Source organism: Loxodonta africana, chromosome 3, assembly GCF_030014295.1.
Source record: "Loxodonta africana isolate mLoxAfr1 chromosome 3, mLoxAfr1.hap2, whole genome shotgun sequence".
Taxonomy (NCBI): Eukaryota; Metazoa; Chordata; class Mammalia; order Proboscidea; family Elephantidae; genus Loxodonta; species Loxodonta africana.
The window spans coordinates 109042270-109063692 of record NC_087344.1 but is presented as its reverse complement, the minus strand read 5'-3'; the positions used below and the strand labels follow the sequence as shown (position 1 = coordinate 109063692).

Below are 21423 nucleotides of genomic sequence, written 5' to 3'. Positions count from 1 at the left end.
GATACTTCACCCTACAATGTTTGGTTCCAACTTTATTCTTTCTTCTCTTTTTCATACCTGTTTCACCATAGCGAGGTTCTTGCTATTCCCAAAACAGAAGGTACACTTTCTCAAATCAGTGCCCTTCTCCCTGCCTCAGGCCAGAGACCAGAGCTTTAAGGTCTGTGTGTTTCCCATGTCACCAGGGGTCCGCCTTGCTTGCAGTAAGTGCTAAGTGAATGTGTATTGAACGAGAATGTGTTGAAGCGGGACTGTGTGTCCTGCCTCCATCTTAGTCTGCTGAAGCTCCACCTCTCTTTTTGGCTCAGATGAAATGCTGCTTCCTCCTAGAAACTTGTGCCTGGTCACCCCAATTAGAATTCAGCAAATTATGCTCAGTGGAATTTTGTTTCCATGGGATCTTGATAGGTCTTAGTAGTCAAATAAGTTTGAGAAGCATTGAGTTAACCAGCATTAATGAATTTTTTTACTACAAGATATCTTAATGCCTTTAGTACATTAATTTGTAATGTGAATCTTAAAAGGGGGTCTAGTAATAGCATTTCCCAAAATTGTTAAATGATTTGGCCTTGGAGCCCTTTTTCTGAACAGTATGTCTTTTGGGACTAGTGTTCTGAGGAACAGGCCTAGGGGAATGTGATTATGCACACTTTTCATATGACACTGACTTTGGAAGACCCCCTATAGTACATGAATTTGCCTAAATCTTTCTGTCTCCTGCTAGAACATTAGCTTCTTAAGGCCAAGAACTGGCTGTGAAGGGTGCTTTAAAAATGTTGAGTGAATTAAAGCTTTAGAAATAAAAGTTCTAGATTAGCCTTCATATTTCACAGATGGCTCAGCAATGTGGAGAGGGGGCAAAAGGCAGAGGGTAAAGACATGAGAGATGGAGACAGAAGCAGGGAGATGAGGGTATCAGTGCTGAGGGTCAGGGGTGGTAGAGTGGGACTGTCTTTGCCACTTCCATGCAAGAGCGTCCGGACATCAGCCCTCTCTTCCCTCCCAATCCTTGACCTCTTTGGGTAAAGACTTCTTGTCACGCTCAGTTTCAGGCCCACCTCTGGGCATAAAAAAGACTTTTGGCTCATCTCTCCCCCTTCCCAACTCTTGATTTCAATGACTGCCTTTCTGGAAGTCTCCTAAGTGGCTACCTTTTTCACTCCCACAGGCCCTTCAGCTTACTTTCCATTCCCAGTTTTCACTCTCTGCTCTGCCTGGAGAGTGGGAGCATGCAGCCTCACAGTGGACCTCCACGACTCCAGCAGGAAGGGATTCTAGGCTTGTGAATAAGAATCTTGATTTCATTTCATGATCCCTCTTAGGCTGTGGCAGAAACCACATGAGCTTGTCTTGATATTGAACCTAAGTAGATGGAGTTCCTGACTTCCAGGGAAATACCACATAATGCAATCACTGGGCTTCCTAGGAAGTGGAAACGATAATACAAATGGGTGGTGGTTATGGAGTATTGAACATGTGCTGCTGCTGTTAGTTGCCATCGAGTCAATTTTGACTCATGGCAACCCCGTGTGTGCAGAGTAGAACTGCTCCATAGGGTTTTCAAGGCTGTGACCTTTCGGAAGCAGATGGCCAGCCCTGTCTTCTGAGGCTCCTCTAGGTGGGTTCGAACTGCCAACCTTTCAGCTAGTAGTTGAGCACTTAATATACGTAAACTCTTCTAGTTGTATTTACTCTGTGACTATTGGCAATCCCCTTAACCTCACTGTATGGCATTTCTCTCAACTGTAAGTGATCTCTCAGTCCTTTCAAGCCGTGAAGTTCATAGTTCTCCTTCTTCTTGCTAGCATGGAAGGGGCAGGAGAGTACCGCCTCTCGTTAAGGGGCAGCCCAGAGGGTGATCTCTCTCACAGGTGAACAGTTTTCGAATGCTGGTAAGATTTTTTTCCAAACTCTAGCATCACTGGGCAAGTAGGAGGCTCTGGCCAACCTGCAAAAGCAGGATGACAACGTACCACCATGCGGGGTCAGATTCTTGAATTGGGAGCCAGGTGTTAAGCAGCTGCCATCAGGACCTCTCACACAGCACGACAGCAACCCTCCTAGACCTAGACCTGAAACCTTGAGATTGAGAGTAGCATTTGAGTGCTTTCCCATCAGTATTTTTTTGTTGAAGGCAACTTGATCTGAAATTTCACAGAAAACTTGAAAACTAGTTCTCACCCAGAGTTCACACCCCTCAAGGGGTGTTTGGAAGTATTCATGGTTATTTGGCTTGACAGAGACTGGAACACGCCACTGGCCTTTAGTGTCCAGATTATAGGGATGCTAATGTTCTTCAATGAGCAAAACAGTACCCTGTAAGAAAGAATTGTCCTACTCAAAATGCCAAGAGGACCTCCTCTGGAAAACATTCTTCTAGCAATTTCTTGTTAGCTGGAATCTTTTGGGGCCCTGTGCTGATCACAAGGAGCCCCACGATTTACAAGCTTTCTGATGATAACACGATCAGCTGTGATGTCACAGCAGCCCCATTTGCCCCTCACAGCTGTTGTGCCCTTCACTTTCCAATATGGTGCCATGACCTTGTGCATTTGGAAGGTGTCTATTCCATGCTGGCCTCTCTGATCATTTTCCTTCCCTTCTCTCTTTCACTTTCCATCTCTCCATCTGCTGCCAGACCGTGCAATGTATCCTAGAAATTATGGAGGATTTGCCAAGATTTTGAAACTCTTTGGATAGAGATAATTTGAAGTACTACATGGAAACCTAAAAAATGAAGTGTTGGGGCAATACGCTGCATTTTTACGTTCTCTGGGTCTCTAAATGGAGTACCTTCCCCTCCCCCAGCCTCCTTGTGCTCTTTTTCCTTTCTTGTGTAAAGTTTTTATTTTTAAGTTGGCTTGGACTCCCCCTTCCCATGGCTTTTAAGGCTCAGAGTCAAGAATTCAGATCTCTTGCTATGGAGAATGAATGCCAGGTGTGGAGGGCTTCTTGCCTTCAGGAGATGGAGCCTGGAGGGACTAGTGGAAAAGGCCCATTTCTAGGAACTTGGCAAGCAGTTGCTGGGCCAGCAGAGGCGTCAGGGGATAAAGAAAGAGAAGGAACCACTGGGGAGAGGGTTGTTTTGTTTGGGTGGTGGAAGGAGAAGCCAGGGGCACAAGTGTCAGGAGGGAATAGGTAGGAAGGAAATGGAAGCAGAGAGCATCAGCTAGTGTGTCTCCCTTTTGGTCAGGGAAAGGAGGAGAGAGACAAAGCAGGCAGTAGGTTCAGGAGAGAGTTGTTTTCTAAAGGGCACTTTCTCGAGTGTATTTCTGCTTCTCCTTTATTGTATGGATGGAATATAATAAGTCACTCTTAACAAATGAACCACTGAGCGTCTTAGTACTCAACATATGCTCAGCTTGATAAGATGGAATAAGGTGAGACTCCAAGGAGTTAGAAAAGACCCAGTCTCTTGCTCTCAAGGAGCTATTAGTCTGCTCTGGGAGACAAGACTTGCTCATCTGCTGCCTGGAACACAGGATGTGGCAGGAGAGCTCCGCACAGGAGGGTTTCACCTGCTTGTTCAGTGCTGGGGGGGATGGGGCTCTGCACTCCTTCCTGGTTGATTGACTGCACCTAGAGTGGTGGTGCACATATGTCACATGAACCCTGTCCAGTGTACACACACACACACACACACAAATACATACTTTTTTTTAATTTAGCAAAGATATTTTAGTCATTTTTCCTTCAAGGGGCATTCAAGTTTTCTACCTTGCTGCTGTCTTTTCATTAAAGCTCTTCTTACCTGTTTCCATAACCAATTTGTGAATGACTTTGGATGTCTTCCCAGGCAGAGACAAATTGCAGAAGGCTGATACTAACCTTTAGCTCAGAGTGGAAGCATCACCTTCCAGGCATACAGCAGTGATCCCTAACCCTTCCCCCCCGCCGCCCCCAATAAATAAAACAGTCCAAACCCACTCTACTGTCAATTTGTATTAAAAAAAAAAAAAAAGTTGGAGCTCCTCAGGAAGTCAGACAACTCTTGATCAGAGTTTATATTTGTTTTCTTTGATTTTCTATAAAATTCTTGTTAGAAGATTTTAGAAAAGAAGCTGGAGATGGAATCTCTGACTGGAAAACCATGATGAAGGCAACAGGAGACACCCTACTTGCCAGCCAAAACCAAAAAAAAAGCTGCCACGGAGTCAATTGGAACTCATAGTGACCCTATAGAACAGAGTAGAACTGCCCCATAGGGTTTCCAAGGAGGGGCTGATGGATTCAAACTACCAACCTTTTGGTTAGCAACAGAGCTCTTAACCCCTACACCACCAGGGCTCCAGTTGCCAGCCAGTTCCTCCTATTTACACTAAATGCCTTCTGTCTAAGCAGTCAGTCTGCTGGAAGCAAGAACAGCAACTCTGAGCTTTCATGTCTTGGTAGCTAGCTACCCTGTGATATCAGTTTTACTTCCAGAGACTCCTAAGGTCTCCTGTCACATGAAATGTGGCTTTAGCTTTTGTTGCCTCAATAAATGTTTGACTTGAATCCTGAGGAGTTGGCAGTGACTGGCTTTTGTTGTGATCATTCCCCTAGTTGCATGTTAGATGGCCTACCCCATGACCAACCTGGCTTCTCCTTGATGTCTGAGCAGTGATGGAAGTTGTCTTATCACTTATCACAGAGTCTGAAATGGGCTGGGAACAGCCTGTCACATTCTGCAGTGAAGATGGGAACTGGTACTTTCTGCTGTGCTGTTTGTAGTCCGGCACTTTCTGCCTCCTGTCTCTCCCGAGGCTATTGTCCTAGCACCTTTCCTTGCTTAGTCCCTTAAAATGATTTTTCTGATTCTTAGAATTACTATCACCCCACCATGATAAGGGACACCTTAGGACACCTTAGTCACCTTGGGAAGACCTTTCTGCCTCCTACGATTTCCCTCAAAAACTCCATGTTTTATTGTGGCCCCTATCTTCCTCTAGCAGTCCTGTGGCACTGAGTGCCTGGCCTCACCTCACACAACAGCTTTGCAAGTAGATGGGATATGACTCTCCCCAAGCCTGGTGTAAACCGCTGCTGTGGTTGGCAGGGATTGTGAGAGATGGGTGAACCCATGATTTCCTGACTCCAGTCCCACTGAGGCCACTCTGCCCTATCCCCAGAACGGATCTCCAGAGTTGAGCTGCTTCAAGACAAACAGCATGAACAACATCGGTACAATGGTCATGTGTAACTTGCCTTGGTGATTGTAAGACTAGAATTAGTTAGACTTATGAATATTAGAAGATTCCTGTCTCTTCCAAGATTCTTTTGAGATGACCTCGGGATTAGCATTGCAGTTTTCCTTTTTTTTACTAAAGAGACCACAGACACACACATGATTATCATGAAGATGCTGTCAGCCTAAGAAAGCTGCACTCACCTTATGCAGTTTCCCTGGTCCTATGTATGCATTCCAGGCAGCTAAACTCAAGAAGAGAATGCATTTCTGTGGGTCTGACATCACAGACAGAGATCCATTGCCCTTGTTCACTGAGATTAAAGAGGTGCCAGAGGAAACAAACCATTTGCCGTTGAGTCTATTCCAACTGATGGTGACTCCATGTGCGTCAGAGTAGAACCGTGCTCCAAAACCAATCCAAACCAAACCCGTTGCCGTCGAGTCAATTCCAACTCATAGCTACTCTATAGCAACCCTATAGGACAGAGTAGAATTGCCCCATAGGATTTCCAATAAGCGACTGGTGGATTCAAACTGCCAACCCTTTGGTTAGCAGCCAAGCTCTTAACCACTGTGCTTAACCACTATGAGCTGTGCTCCATAGGGTTTTTAGTGGCTGGTTTTTTGAAAAATAGATCACCAGGCCTTTCTTCTGAGGTGCCTCTGGTTGGACACAGATCTCCAACCTTTCAGTTAGCAGCCAAGCCCCTCAACCATTTGTACCACCCAGGGATTCTAGGAGGGAACAAGCCATCATTTTATTATTCTTAATTAGCTGAGACAAATGGACATTATAGCTAGGGAGAAAGATCTACTATAAACTGAAGATGATCTTTTTCTTAACTTTTTTTTCCTTTACCAATAAGAAACATAGCACATTTTTTTAAAGGAGTTTTTGTTTGTCTTAGATGGGAAGAAACTTTGAGCATTTTTGTGTGCTGAGGAGCACAAGTTCGACCAGGACTTCAAACTGGGTCGTTCTGGGTCGAACCCCTGCTGAGAATTTGCATTTCTAACAAGTTCTGTGATTAGGGTCGAATTCTGAGAACCACTAGCAGAGCAGTGGTTCTCGAAATTTATTACACATAAGAATCACCTGCGGATCTTGTTAAAATGTAGGTTCTGATTCAGTATATATAGGGTGGAAATGTAAATTCTCTGCAGGGATTCTCACTGGAACAAACCCATGTAAAGCCTTGGCACCAACAAGAGAGAGGGAGAATAACAGGTGGAGCAAGACCTTGGCAGAAGTAAGAGTGGATGGAATTTGGAGACAAAAGGAGGGATCCCTACTCCTGCTATGCCACCGCCATATTCCCACATCCATTACCTAAGGAAAAAAAAATGGCCTTCAAGATATAGTAAAATCACACCAAACCATAGACTTTGCCACACAGAGTCTCACCGACCTGGGGCCTCACCTCAGCTCTGCCATGAGCAAGTAGAGAAATTAATTGCCTATTTGAACCTCAGTGTCTTCATCTGTAAAACATAATTCCCATCTTATAAAGAGATATAGGGCATTTTAAGCCCCTAACAGTGCAAATATGTGTGCTGTAAATTCTCTTTCATCAGCTGTAAAGCAAAGTTAATACGCTGAACAATTCATCCAAATTATCAGGTGTATATATTTATAACTGTAGCACATTGCATACAGGCTTCGCACTTCACCAGTAGTATCATTGGCTGTAGGAAACGTGAATGGTTAAGAAGAGGCAGCATAGCTTAAAGGTTGAGAGCCTGGCTTCTCGAGCTTCATTGCTTGGATTTGAATCCCAAAGTCATTGTTTACCAGCTTGAGTCTTAGGCAAGTTACTTAACTTCTGCATGCCTCAGTTTCTTCAACAGAATGGGATTGATGATAATAGTAGGTCTGTCAGAGGACTGGTATGGTGATTACAAATATGTATTTAGAAAGGTGTCAGGCACATGGTAAGCACCTTTAAATAAAGAAGCACAGAAGTTTATGCTATCTCTTCAAGTGATCTTCAGGCTCACACACATTTTCTAGGACTTGCTAATTGGAAGCAGGAATTCCATTTGAAGGCTAAAGGCTGAGTGACTTTGGTTCAAAACCTCAGCAGAATTACATTCTAGCTTCTGTTTCTGAGAAGTCTTCAGTGAAAGGGATTCCTTAGGTAAAAACAATTGAAGGTGCTGATGGGTCCACTGGGGTGGCCAGAACCCTCTTTGAAATGCTGATGGAGTGCACTGACATGCAGATCATAAAACTGGCCTTGAATTCTGATGGCTTCCACAGATAGGCAAACCCAGAACTGGCATTGACCAGGAAATGTGAGGTTTACTACACATGCTTGACTGAGGAGTGTTCTGGCCTGAGGATGGATGAAGCTGGAGGAGCTTAAAGCTGGCATCGTGATGCCTGTTAGTATCTTCTCTGCCCTCTGTTAGTGGCCAAAACAGCCCCAAATGCCATTAGCCATCCTCCACAGCAGCTTCTGACCCTGCTCTTGAGGCAAGGGAGTCTTTTGAGTAGAGAGTGGCAGGCCTGCATTTAATAATAGCATTCTACTGTGAAGCAAGGATGGCGAGACTGCATCTAACATACTTTGGACGTGTTGCCAGGAGGGATCAGTCCCTGGAGAAGGACATCATGCTTGGCAAAGTACAGGGTCAGCGGAAAAGGGGAAGACCCTCAACGAGGTGGATTGATGCAGTGGCTGCAACGATGAGTTCAAGCATAACAATGATTGTAAGGATGGCTCAGGACCAGGCAGTGTTTTGTTCTGTTGCGCACAGGGTCGCTGTAAGTCAGAACCGACTCGACGGCACCTAACAACAACAACAACAGTAACTGCGTACCCACTGAGAAAAGAGTCTACAGTGATAAACTATTACCACGTGGCACATGTGGAAGACACTGGTCAATCAGCCTGCAGGGCCAGTGTGAAGGGTGACCTGTGGGGTTCTTAGGCCATCAGGTTCATTGATGCACTGATTTTAGATTCTTAAAACTAATGACAGGATATTAGACCTAATGTTAAGGGCCACTGCTGCTTCTAAGTCACGGTGTGGCATCCCAGTTGAAACAGGGTTTATTTCATTTCATGCTTTGAACTAGGGAAAATTTCAGTCCCAGAAAATATGAGAACATATCATATGTGCACAACAGAATGATCACAGACACAAATTTAACTTTTTATTCCCCAGCATGCCATCCCGCAAATTTGCACATACAGTGTGGACCCTCATGTGATCCATCTAATTGAGCGTGATCAGTTCTTGGCTTTTTTGTTTTCCCTTTCCTAGGTCTACATTTGCTGTGAGTCCAAATCGACTCAACGGCAATGGGTTTTGGGTTTAATTCTTCATTCACTTAATTGTTCTGTGGCAGGTAGTCAACTTCAGGATTTAACTTTCAGAAACTTAACATTTTTTCTGCTGAGAAAAGGCACATTATTCAATTTTAACAGAAGGACACCTCTGTCCACTGGTGCTGAGTTTGAAACACTGATGTCCTTTACAGAAATCCTGAAGGGCAGAAGAAAATTCAGAGCGCATTTCTGGTATTTCTTTCCTCAAGAAGAAAATCCCTGATTGTTCCTAAGTGTATTACATATATTACCTTGCCCAATCTGTTGGTAAATATAGGCAGGTCTTGTTTGCCTGCCTGTGATGTACCCACTTTGTACATTATCCGCGATTGCCTACCCTCCTCATTGACTGGGAAGCGTGTCGCACTGGCTTAACCCACAGCACGGACCTTTGAGTCAGATGCTTCTCTCTCTCATTCCCAGCTCTGCCGTGTGTCTGCTTTGCCACCTTGTAACTTCACCTCCCAGTTTCCTCATCTATAAAGTCAGTATGATTATAGCGCCCATCTCAGAGTGTTCTCACAAGAATTATGTAAGATCATGTATAAAGCATTTAGGGTAGCATCAGGCACAAAGTAAGCTTTCATTAAATGTTAATAATACAAATCATATCAGCAGTGAGCTAACTTATAAATCCTAGTGACTGTTCTCTGGGAGACACAAGGAAATAATAACTACTGCCAGAGCCAAGTGGAAAGATGAAGTGTTAGCCCTTGTTTTGCATTTTGTGGGTCCTAGTTTTCTCTCTGGTCTCAGAATGGGCTGGCAGTGGGGCAGTTCTTACTGACATGAACCCCAGCTTTCTTTCCCTTCCTCCCTGAACACATCTAACACCAAAAACCCTGTTTCAGGTGATCTGGGTGTCCACAGTGGGGAAGAACTCCAGGTGACCACTGCCATCACCCACTTAGCTGGACCGACCGAGATCTACAAGTTGACCCGCAAGGAGGCCCAGGAGTAGGAGGAGGCTGCAGCACCTGCCTGGGATTGCCTCTCCAGCCCCCAGCCATTCTAACCAGAGTGGGGAGCGTGCTCAAGAGAGCTCAGTGCACAAACAAATGCCTCATGTCTCTTAGCTGTGGTTTCTCGGACCAGCAGCATGGACGTTTGTCGTTTGCCTTCAGACGGTAGCTTTCAGAGGAAGATTCCTGCAGCCACTAGTGCATTGTGTGTGATAACAAAACCTCTGGTATGACACATTTTCTGTGATCATTGTTAATTAGTGACTTAGTAACATCTGTAGCAGGTGGTTAGTCAACCTCATGTGTTGGGGGTGTACTCTTTGGGGGATGGTTTGGGCCAGCTGGGGTCTTAGTTGAGTGGAATATTTGACTCTTTTCCCTGTTTTAGATTCTAGGATAGAGTTAAACATCCTTTGCAGTCCAAGATAGACTGGGGTCATAGTCTTCTCACTCCTAGTCCATGACCACTCTTTTCCTATTTATATTACCAAGTAGCCCTATTGAGTTAATATTTAAGTTGTCAGTAGATATGCATCCCTATTTTTTATGTCATAATGTAAAATAACTGAATTTCATCAGAAAGTCCATTACACCAGGGGCATTTCAGCTTTGAAACCAAATCTTATGTATCCAGTACTAACCAGTCTGTGGGATGTGTGGGTTAAAAAAAAAATGTTTGCAAAACTACCCAAGTAGGATTTATTGTATTAAATGGCCTTTGGGTCTGAAATGCTTTTTTTTTAACCTCTTGCTTAAAATGTGTTTTCTTTTGATAAGATGCTTCAAACAGCCTCCAAATGTGTAGATCTGATCATTTAAATAAAATTGTATGTATATGCATATATGTGTATGCACATGTCCTCCCGCTCAAACCAGTACCCATGCTTGCAGATTCTTGTTTATGTGGAGTCTATGGGATTGGAAGGGGGTGGGTGGGAAAGAGCTTTATAAACAAATTAAAATATTTTGCCATCAAATCAAAGCGTTTGGGGAGAGTATTTCAGGAAATAGGGTAAATTTTTCTGTACTGGATGGTTAACCTCCCTAAGCTGGTAATGGTTGCTCGTATGTGTTGCAACAAGAATGGGAAACAAAAGTTATATGCTTTGGAAACAGATTCTGCCTCCCTTACCTTCCTTTCCCCAAATAACCTGTTTCATTGTATTTTACATATTGCCATTGGAGAAGCCACATGGTATGGCAGAGAGACAGAATGCTCAATCTGAGGTTAGAAGGCACAGTTTCCTGGTGAAGGTCTACCAATTTACTGGTTGTGTGACCTTGTTCAAGCCATGTGACTTGGCCATTCCCTCACCTACCCACTGGCACAAATAAACTTTACCTGCTTCATAGGTTGCAGTGAAAATTAAATTGGTTAATGTATATGGAAATGCTTTATAAACTATAAAACCAAACCCATTGCTGTCGAGTCGATCCTAACTCATAGCAACCCTGTAAGACAGAGTAGAACTGCCCTGTAGGGTTTCCCAGGCTGTCATCCTTATGGAAGCAGGCTGCCTCATCTTTCTTTTACAGAGCAACTGGTGGTTTCAACACTCTGAACTTTCAGTTAGCAGATGAGTGCTTAACCACTGTGCCAGCAGGGCTCCTTTATAAACTATAAAGCCATATAAGTATCTTCCTGGTGTCTAAAAACACAACTGCATGAATGTGCTGTTTTTTAGATACCGATGTCTGGAGTTCTGTGGCATAGTCCATTAAATCACACACTTAGTGTCCACATCCTTTTTTTCCCTTTATTTTGTCAATAACTATAGGAAGTGGTAAGGTAAGTATGATAATGGCACCTTACCATTGGTACCTTGAGGTAAGGAAGGAGTGGTAAGCAGTGACAATAGGAAATAATTTGGCTCTGGCTATTCTCTCCAGGCCTTTTCTGTCCTGGTAAATATTTAATGGCCTGTGGTCCAATACACTCAACATCCACTTCCTGATCAGCTACTGTGGTGCCAGGAGTCAAATGCAGCACATGCCTTACAGTATAACAGGGAAGATGAACTTAAAACACAGCGAGTGCTCCCCATCCCAGAGAGTATGCCTTAAAGAAGTAAGATCTTTCCAAGGCCAAAGAGCAAAGGGAACAGTAGTATAAAGATCACAGAAGAAACGAAGTACAGAAAATGTTTGGATAAGACTGGTCATCATGCATGGCTGAGGCTTAGAAGGAGTGGGAATAGCAGAAGATGAGCTTTGTGCATTTGTGAGCCAGAAAGAGAAGGGCCTCAAATGCTATGATAATCATTACAAGACTTAGCCTCTAGGTTTTAGGCAGACACATGATATGATCAGAATTAGAACTGGCGCGCTGGACGAGGCCAGGAAACAGACCAGAAGGGCTGGAACCAGGGCAATAACAGAGGACCTGGAGTGGAGGGCGGTTATTTTGTAGGTCAAACTGACATGGTTTGAGTGTTCGCAATGTGGGCTTATTGGAAAGGAAGCGCAGCGTCAAATTTCAAGCTTTTCTGGACGAGAGAGTTGTAAGGCCCCTAACAGAATTAGAGATTCCTAGAAAAGTTTTTTTTTTTTTACAGAAGTCTTGGTGGGCCCATTGTTTAAAATTTTTTAAGTAGTAGGAACCAACACTAGCAAGCCTAACCAAAAAGGGGGGCTTTACTAGAACTTTCCTAGGATATGGATCCACAGAAGGGTGGAATTAACCAGAAAGAGTGGGAATCAGGCCAACTTTAAGGGACCTCAGCACCGGGAATTCATGGACCTTTCCCCTCAACTAGTATCGTTTATTTAACTAACATCTTGTCCAAGTCTTTGTCTCTATCACTTCAAAATCAGGAGAGAGTACCTGAGTGGCTCAGCCTCAAGTAGGTGCCCACTGCTGTGCCAATCAACTGTGACCAGGGAGTCAGGTCACACAGCTGCTAGGGGCTTATCCTGTGGCTTAGGGGCTGCTTACAAAGAATGGAGAATCCATTTTTAGTTGGGCAAACAACCAGAAAAGACCCATCACAATGGGCAAGATGATGAGTTTGGATTTGCCTGGGCCAGCTTTAAAAGCCATTTCCTGGAGGAAATGTCAAGCTATGATTAGAAATGAGAGATTGAGCAGGGAGTCATTAGCACTGAGAACAAGAGGTATAATTGGAGAGCATCAAAGCATCAAGGAAGATAATCAGGAAGAGTGGAAAGGCAGGGACAGCCACATTCAAGAGACGAGAGGAAGAAAATGAGGTAGGTTAATCATAAAGACGTGGAATGTCAAAAGAGTTAAAGAAAGAATGATTAATGAAAAACTATATATATATATATATATATATATATATATATACAAACAATGTTAGATATCCTGAGAGGTTCAGTAGCATTTAAGGATTGAGAAAAACCTGTTGGATTTTGATGGTTTGGATGTATGTGACCTTCTCAAGTGACAAAAGCAGGAAAGTGTTGGACAGAGAGAGGTGGGGCAGAGTCATGGGTGGCTGCTCCAAGAAGAACCAGGATAGAGGGAAGGTTTGTGTTTTTTAGTCTGGGCGAGAACCCGTGGACTGAGTTTGTAAGTCCGCGGGGTAAGAGCCAGCTAGGAAGGACCGAGAAATAAGGAAGTAAAGTAAGTCTAAGGAAAGTTAGAGATTCGGGATCCTGGTTGATGAGTTAGCTCTGGAGAGGTGAAATGACAGTTTTATACTGGGACAGAAAACAAAGAACAGATGGAGGGTGGAGGAGAAACTCAAGGTCAAAAGGAGAGAGGTTGCAGTTCCTCTCTCAGAGCGTCCTGTCTTCTCCACAAACATGAAACAAGTCCTCAGTTTGAAGAATATGTGTTGAATACAGTCATTTTTAATCAGTGGAAAGTTCGAGAAACTCTTCAGAAGGTGAGAAAACAGCTTTCTCTATTAAGGACCATCAAACTAGAGGGAAAGACAAATTGTTGGCCAAACGTATATACCACTTTTAGAAATCATAAAAAAATAATAATAATATTCATGTAGCTTTGAAGAACATTATAGAAAATAAATATAAAATATTCCAATTACCTGTTTTTAAAAGTAAGAAACTTCATGAACAGATTCAATAAACAAAATACAGTGATAATTTCTAATAGAAAACAAAATCAGTTTTATGTTAGCTAACCCATCGAGTTTTTGTTTCCCTATTGGAGAAGAAAATGTCCATAATAATGAAATCAATGCTTCCATGTATGACTTCCAGGTAGTTTTAATCACTTCTCTGAATTGAGGTCAAGTACTCCCACTTTTTAAAAAAAAAAAATTTTTATTGTGCTTTAAGTGAAAGTTTGCAAATCAAGTCAGTCTCTCACACAAAAACTTATATACACCTTGCTACATACACCCAATTGCTCTCCCCCTAATGAGACAGCCTGCACCCTCCCTCCACTCTGTCATTTTGTGTCCATTCCGCCAGCTTCTAACCCCTTTTACCCTCCGATCTCCCCTCCAGGCAGGAAATGCCAACATAGTCTCGTTTCCACCTGATCCAAGAAGCTCACACCTCACCAGCATCCCTCTCCAACCCATTGTCCAGTCCAATCCCTGTCTGAACAGCTGGCTTTGGGAATATTTCCTACCCTGGGCCAACAGAAGGTCTGGGGGCCATGACCACTGGGGTCCTTCTAGTCTCAGACCATTAAGTCTGGTCTTAAGAGAAAAAATATATATATATATATTTTTTTTTATGAGAATTTGGGGTCTGCATCCCACTGCTCTCCTGCTCCCTCAGGGGTTCTCTGTTGTGTTCCCTGTCAGGACAGTCATCGGTTGTAGCCGGGCACCATCTAGTTCTGGTCTCAGGCTGATGTAGCCTCTGGTTTATGTGACCCTTTCTGTCTCTTGGGCTCATAATTACCTTGTGTCCTTGGTGTTCTTCATTCTCCTTTGATCCACTCTCACTGTTCTTAAGTTAACTCAGGAAGTTAACTGATTCCTAAATCATTCAGCCCAAACTCTGAGAACTGGTGGAGCCCTAGAAAATCGCATGCCTGGAGCCCTGGCAGAGCCCAGCCTTGAGAGGTTAAAAAGAAATTTCAGAGGGGAGACTGGAGAACTTACTGGTGTTAGCAACTTGATGGGCTGGCTTTCCATGGTCTTGGGTCCGATCTTTACCTTTGCAATTCTAGAAACTGTATTTTATCAACCCTTTCAAATTGGATCAGGCTCCCAGGGGCTGACTAGTAACATTGGAGAATCTCTATAAACTAGAACTCCTCTGGAATCATTGATAGCAGAGAGAATGCATACATCTTGTGGCTCCACCATCCCAGACACTTCTTTTCTTCCCATTGTCAGGTAATCTTAGGCTAAAAGAGGAGATAAAAGGTTTTCTGGTGGACAAGGAATAAGTATAAAGGGGAATGGGTACCATTAAAAGAGATTTCATCCCAACCAAAGAATATATACACAGTTCCCTAAAAAGCACCTACCACGTAATAGGAATTCAGTCAGGGTGAGCTGATCCGTGAGTGAAGGGACACACTTCAGCTAATCAGAATTCTCTCTGACTGCTGAATAAACAAATTCTTTGTGACTCCCTTCATTTCTTTTTTATTTTATTTTTTTTACAATTTCTTTTTATTGTGCTTTAAGTGAAAGTTTACAAAGCAAGTCAGTCTCTCATACAAAAACTTACACACACCCTGCTATGTACTCCTAGCTGCCCTCCGCCTAATGAGACAGCACATTTGTCCTCTTCACTCTGTATTTCCCATGTCCAATCAACTAGTTCCTGTCCCCCTCTGTCTTCTCATCTTGCCTCCAGAGAGGAATTGCCCACATAGTCTCATGTGTCTACTTGAGCCAAGAAGCTCACTCCTCACCAGTATCATTTTCTATCTTATAGCCTAGTCCAGTCCCTGTCTGAAGAGTTGGCTTCAGGAATGGTTTCAGTCTTGGGCTGACAGAGGGTCCAGGGACCATGACCTCTGGGGTCCTTCTAGTCTCAGTCAGACCATTAAGTTTGGTCTTTTTACAAGAATTTGAGGTCTGCAGGGATTCTCTGTTCTGTTCCCTGTCAGGACAGTCATTGGTGGTAGCTGTGCACCATTTAGTTCTTCTGGTCTCAGCCTGATAATAGTCTCTGGTTTATGCGGCCCTTTCTGTCTCTTGGACTCATCTTTACCTTATGTCTTTGGTGTTCTTCATTCTCCTTTGCTGCAGGTGGATTGAGACTGATACATGCATCTTAGATGGCTGCTTGCTAGCATTTAAGATCCCAGTTGCCACTCACCAAAGTGAGATGAAGAACGTTTTCTTAATATAATTTGTTATGCCAATTGACCTAGATGTCCCCTGAAACCATGGTCCCCAAGCCCCCAACCCTGCTACTCTGGCCTTCGAAGCATTCAGTTGTATTCAGGAAACTTGCCCTTCATTTCTTGATTCAAGCAAACTTTTCTCCCTCTAATGACATTCATCATCAGGATATGTTAGTGCAGTTGTTTAGGCTCAACTTGTCAGTTCAGTCTGACTTGTATGAGACTCTGCCTTTTGTCCCCTTTATTTAAAGGTACTTTTCATCCTGTTGTGCTATAGGAACCATTAGGACTTCTGCACACTTTCTCTCATCCATTGTTTTGATAGATGACCTGTTTTGTTGTATAAGGATGGCTTATACAGCCCCTTTCCAGCTGACATCAGAGGAGGGCTCCAGCCACTCCTTGAATTCTTTAGTATCAGGCACTTCCTGTCTCCCATGACTTGCACTGAGCTCTCAGTTGTTAAGAAGGCCCTTCAGCATTAGCCCAGACTTTTCCTTCGTGACTTTGACCTTTTTCTGCTAGACCTCTTCATATATATCCTGTCCCACTCAGGTCTTCTCCTCTCCAGGCTCGAGATCTCTGTTCCCCAACCTCGACACGTGGTTCCCAGACAGTTCCCCCATTACTGCTTGCCTGTTAACTATTTTCTACTTTCTCATTGTTCCAAAATACAATACCCAGACTGCCAATTAGTACGAGAATGTTACTTTCTGTACAAGGGCTCGAATATTACCTCCTTGTCTACCTATCTGCATGACGCACACAGTTAGTGTCTCAAACTTCTGAGCAGCAATAAGACTGCTAGGAATTTGGACTTCACCTCTTGGTATGAACCACTCCATAGATGTTACACTCAATCTAGTATGATCGAGCTGGACACATGAGAATATACACAGTGTTGGTAAAGTGAAAGGCATTCTCATTATTTATAGAAAGCAAACAGTAAACAATAAGGACAGCTCAAAGAGGGAACTCCAGGTTAACCCAAAAACCCAGTGTCGTCGAGCTGATTCCGATTCATAGCGACCCTATAGAACAGAGTAGAACCGCCCCATAGAGTTTCCAAGGAGCACCTGGTGGATTCGAACTGCTGACCATTTGGTTAGCAGCCGTAGCACTTAACCACTACACCATCAAGGCTTCCCCAGGTTACCCTTCCCCAAATTACCCATGCCCATACTAGTGTCACTCAGCAGGTGCGCTGTGGTTCAGGTCAGATGCTGTGTTCATGTCACCACTGCCTCTGGCTTCAGTCATGCTGCCCAGGTCCCACACGGCTCCGCCAGCGTTGCTGGGGCACACTAAGCTCCCTGCCACTGCCCTGCACTGGGGGCCTGCACAGAGACCTGCCATGCTCTGCTTTGCCAGTGGGCCTGGCTGGGACCTCACACTAGGCTTGGCATTGCCGACTCTGCCCTGCTATAGGAAGACCTCTGCACTATATCTTCTGAGCCTCTGCAAGCAATCCCTGCCTGGGGGTGCTCAGCTTCTCCGTCCATGGATCGACTCACCCACCTCAGCCATCTCTCTCCATAGGTCGACAAGCCCACCATCTCTCTCCATCTTCAGTGTTACAGCCTCAACCTGTATTACAGATCTTTATTTGAGCCTAGCTGGTTCTCAGTTCAGGGACCCCAGGTCCAAAGGACATGCTTTGCTCCAGGCTCCTGAGGGTCATGAGGTCCCCCCAAATCTCTGTGAGATTGGCCTCTTATATAAATAATCTCAAAGTGTGGCATTCCCAGCAGGACCACAAATCGACCAATCCTGTAAGTGGACCAAAACTTGCTCAGTCCTATTGGATTGATTACAAGCTGATTTTGTGGCTAGTAAGCCAACCAATCCCTGCAAATCGCTTGTGAATAGTAAGTAGACCAATCATTTGTAAGATTGCAGCCTGGCCAGTCATTTTGAGACAATTACAAGCCCATGGCCAGAAAGGTCATATATGTACCACACTCCTGTACAAGGAAAGGCGTGACATCCTGAGAAAATGGCACTAGCTTTTCTTTTTAACATCCACATCTTTTTCTGCTTCTCAACCACGTGACCACTAAAATACTACTTATATATATTTTTTAAATCAATGCCATGAACACCTTCCTTTATATTCAAGCAATATTTTGTTAACCTAAATGTAGGCCTTTACTTGTATTCCTATCATGGTTCAATTTCTCACACACAAATTCAGTTGGTAAAGTACATCTTTAGCTTTTGAAATATGCACAGTTTGAAATAAAAGTAGTTAAGTGCTTTCTCAGTACAAAATGGATTGGTTTCAATTGTTGGAGAATTTACAAATACATACTCACCTGAGACCAGAAAGCTCTGATGGTGCCGTGGTTAAGAGCTCGGCTGCTAACTAAAAGATCCGTAGCTGGAATCCGCCAGCCTCTTCTTGGAAACCCTGCGGGACAGTTCTACTCTGTTACATAGGGTTGCTAGGAGTCGGAATCAACTCAAAGGCAATGGGTTTGGTTTTTTTGGAAGACGAGAAAATCCTGCCTAGTGCTGTCTCCTTTGTCCAGCTCTCTCCTATTCTCACACAGACACACACACACACACACCCAAACTCTCTCCTATACACACACACACCCCAACCATTGCTCTTACACTCCTTTTTTGTACGTGTGTGTGTGAGTGTTTTATAATATGGAACTTTATAATTTACTTATTACCTCCTTGGAAACCCTGGTGGCATAGTGGTTAAGAGCTGCGGCTGCTAACCAAAAGGTCAGCAGTTCGAATCCACCAGGCGCTCCTTGGAAACCCTATGGGGCAGTTCTACCCTATCCTACAGGGTCGCTATGAGTTGGAGTTGACTCGACGGCCGTGGGTTTGGTTTTGGTTTATTACCTCCTCACAGCCAGAGTGGTGATCCTAGATTGTACTTCACATATAAAGAGTCGAGGCTCAGAGAGGGGAAGTGAGTTGCCCAAGGCTATATATTAAAGTGGCAAAGTTGGAACTAAAGAGTCTTCAGTCTCCAAATCTCACTGCCTTTCAAGTAGCATGTTTGCTGCAGAAGAGTCAAGAATCTTGTTTTGAGCTGCAACTCTCTTTAGAGCAAAATGACCTTATTGGGAGATGTTATTCCTAACAGGAAAAAAAAAAAAAAAAAAAAACTGCCCCTTCCCCGTCAATAGCAAGTGTCTGCCCTCTTCTGGTCAAATGGAAAATGGCAACTATTGTTGAGCAAATCCTCAATAACAAAGTCAGACCTTGGAATTTGGGGAACACAAATACAGTGGTAAGCGTTATGGAAAAAAAAAATTATCATGGGTGCCTTTAGGCATAAAGTGCTCTCTAGAAATATGCCATCAGCAGAAGGAGAGGGCCTGTGGCTCCTACATCCTCATTAACATCATGCAGCCTTCAAGCTTGGCACTTTCAGAAGCAAAAAGCTCAATTTTGCATTTATTTGATTAGCAGTGAGATTGAACAGTTCCATATTTTCATGAATTTATTTTTTTTAGTTTGTCAGTTTAGGCTCTTTATCAATTTGCCTCTCAGAACATATTATCTGTTACTTAACTGATTAAAGATATTCATCCTTTGTTATACGCGTGGCCGATATTTTTCCCAACTTGTCACTTGCTTTTAATTTTGTGTATGATGTCTCCTGGGGGGTGCAGAGCTTTTTAATTTTTATGTGGTCAAATCTGTGAATCTTTTCCTTTATACTTTCTGTTTTAGCTTTAATACCTAAAGAAATCTTTTCTAACCTGAGATAATAGAAAAGGCCACCCATATTTATCCTAGTTTTTAAATTTTTTTATTGTTATTCTTTTTAATCATCAATTCATGCTGGTTTTTTCAGTTGGGAAATCAATGAAATAATTTTTTCCAAATAGTTATCCCAGCATGGTTTGTGGAATGATAATTGGGAAGGGCAGGATTTTGAGCAAATTGGGAGCCGGGAGTGGGAAACAGACAGTGGGAATGCCTGTGGGGCTGGCTGCGTGGGAGGGACCACAGGCCAGCACCCTGGCCAGGCTGCTGAGGAGCAGTAGGGCACTCCGGGCTTTACTACTAAAGGTGTCCCCCAATGAACTCACCTTCGACCCTGCCAGTGTGGGCCCTTCAGGGGCCAGGAAATCCACTGAGTAGAAGGACATGTACTGGGTCACAGAGAAATTGTGAAAACAGTGGGCCAGGGCTGAGAGAGCTGAGGAACATGTGGTGACCTGGCCACGGTCCCTGGGCCTCCCAGGGAGCTGCCCTGCCAAGCTGTCTGCTCCGCTGTGCCAGAGCCCAGAGGAAACGTATTTGGGGCCCAGAAACTGATGTCTACGTTGATTGGATCAATAAATGGGACCATCTGAGCCCCCTCTGTGGGTGAAAGAGACAGTGATGACCTGGTGTAATGGACAGAGCGAAGGCCTTGTCTACTCCTCTAATTGTACAACTAACTGGCCGTGTGCTTGGCCAAGTTACAGTACCTCTCTGGGTGTAGTTTTGACAAACGAGATGCTGTGTTTACTATACCACACATGGCAGCGTGAATCGATCGGGAAAAATACTGTATAAGAATATTCTAGACGTCATGGTTTGGAGTACAAGCTGCAGCTGTGCAGATAAAAGTTAGGAGTATGTACGAATCACAATGGTCTGATCTGCAACCTATCACGGGGACGGTGCAGAGCCAGGTAGCATTTCTTTCAGTTGTGCCTGGGGTCACCGCGAGTGGGGCGCCAACTCTAAGGCGGCTAACAATAAAAAAAAGAAAAAAAACGATAGTGTAATTGCTGGACACAGGAGGGTGGGTGTGTGTGTGGTTGGTGAGGAGAAACACGATCAAAAAGAGAAAGAGTTGGAAGGAGAAAGGGAGGAAGGGAGGGAGAAAGGAAGGAAATTGAAGAGAAGCTGAGCCTGCGAGCAGGATGGGAACCCTGATGGTGTAGTGGTTAACAGCTAGGGCTGCTAACAAGAAGGTCGGCAGTTTGAATCCATCAGGCGCTCCTTGGAAACTCTAGGGGGGCAATTCTACTCTGTTCTGTAGATTATGAGTCCTGTAGAATTGACTCGATGGCAAGGTTTTTTTTTTTTTTATGAAAAGAATTTCTGTCAACCATTCTAATGCACAAAGGTGAGTGGGAGGAGTAGGGACCAGGTATACAGGTGCACAGCCATCTTTCAAACCACCAACCGGGCTTCGAGGGGCAGTCCTGTTAACTTTCAAAGTTTAACATTTAAAAGCACCCTTTCCCGGAACTAGCGTCTGTCATAGCTATCATCTGCCCTCTGCTGGCCAAAACGAATAATGACAGTTTTATCTGGTTGAAATAATAATACTCATACATTCACCCAACAAATATTTATGGAGCGCCTATTAAGCGCCAGGCACTGTCCTAGGCTCTTAAAATGCTCAGTTAAAAAAAAAAAACAGACAAAGATTTCTGCCTTCATGGGACTTAATTTAAAAACAACTACAGCCATAATAGTATCCAGCACTACAGAATCTTTATTAGACAGTGCCCTAAAAATTGTACTTATTTAGTCCTCAAATCAGCCCTATGAGGTAGGTAAAATTATTTTGCCCGTTTTACAGATGAGGAAACTGAGGCATAGAGAGGTTGAATGATTTCCCCAAAGCCACATAGCTAGGAAGAACCTGAGCCTAGTTTAACTCAGCTCCAGAGTCTGGTCATAACCTATTCATATACTGCCTTTCACTGGCATGCTGAGGTGGACACCACTCTCTTC

At 43.8% G+C, this 21423-nt stretch overlaps 1 protein-coding gene across 4 annotated transcripts in view; it reads left to right on the top strand.

Moving 5' to 3' along the window:
* Positions 1-21423, top strand: part of WLS (Wnt ligand secretion mediator) — a 154061-nt gene that overhangs the window by 116888 nt on the left and 15750 nt on the right. The window contains exon 12 of one of the 4 annotated variants that reach the window (XM_003411239.4): positions 9357-10307. The exons of the other annotated variants lie outside the window; for them this stretch is intronic. Coding sequence (XP_003411287.1) covers positions 9357-9466 — 110 coding nt within the window. The 3' untranslated portion in view covers positions 9467-10307. Of the gene's footprint in view, positions 1-9356; positions 10308-21423 lie in introns of those variants that run through there. 4 annotated transcript variants of the gene reach the window in all.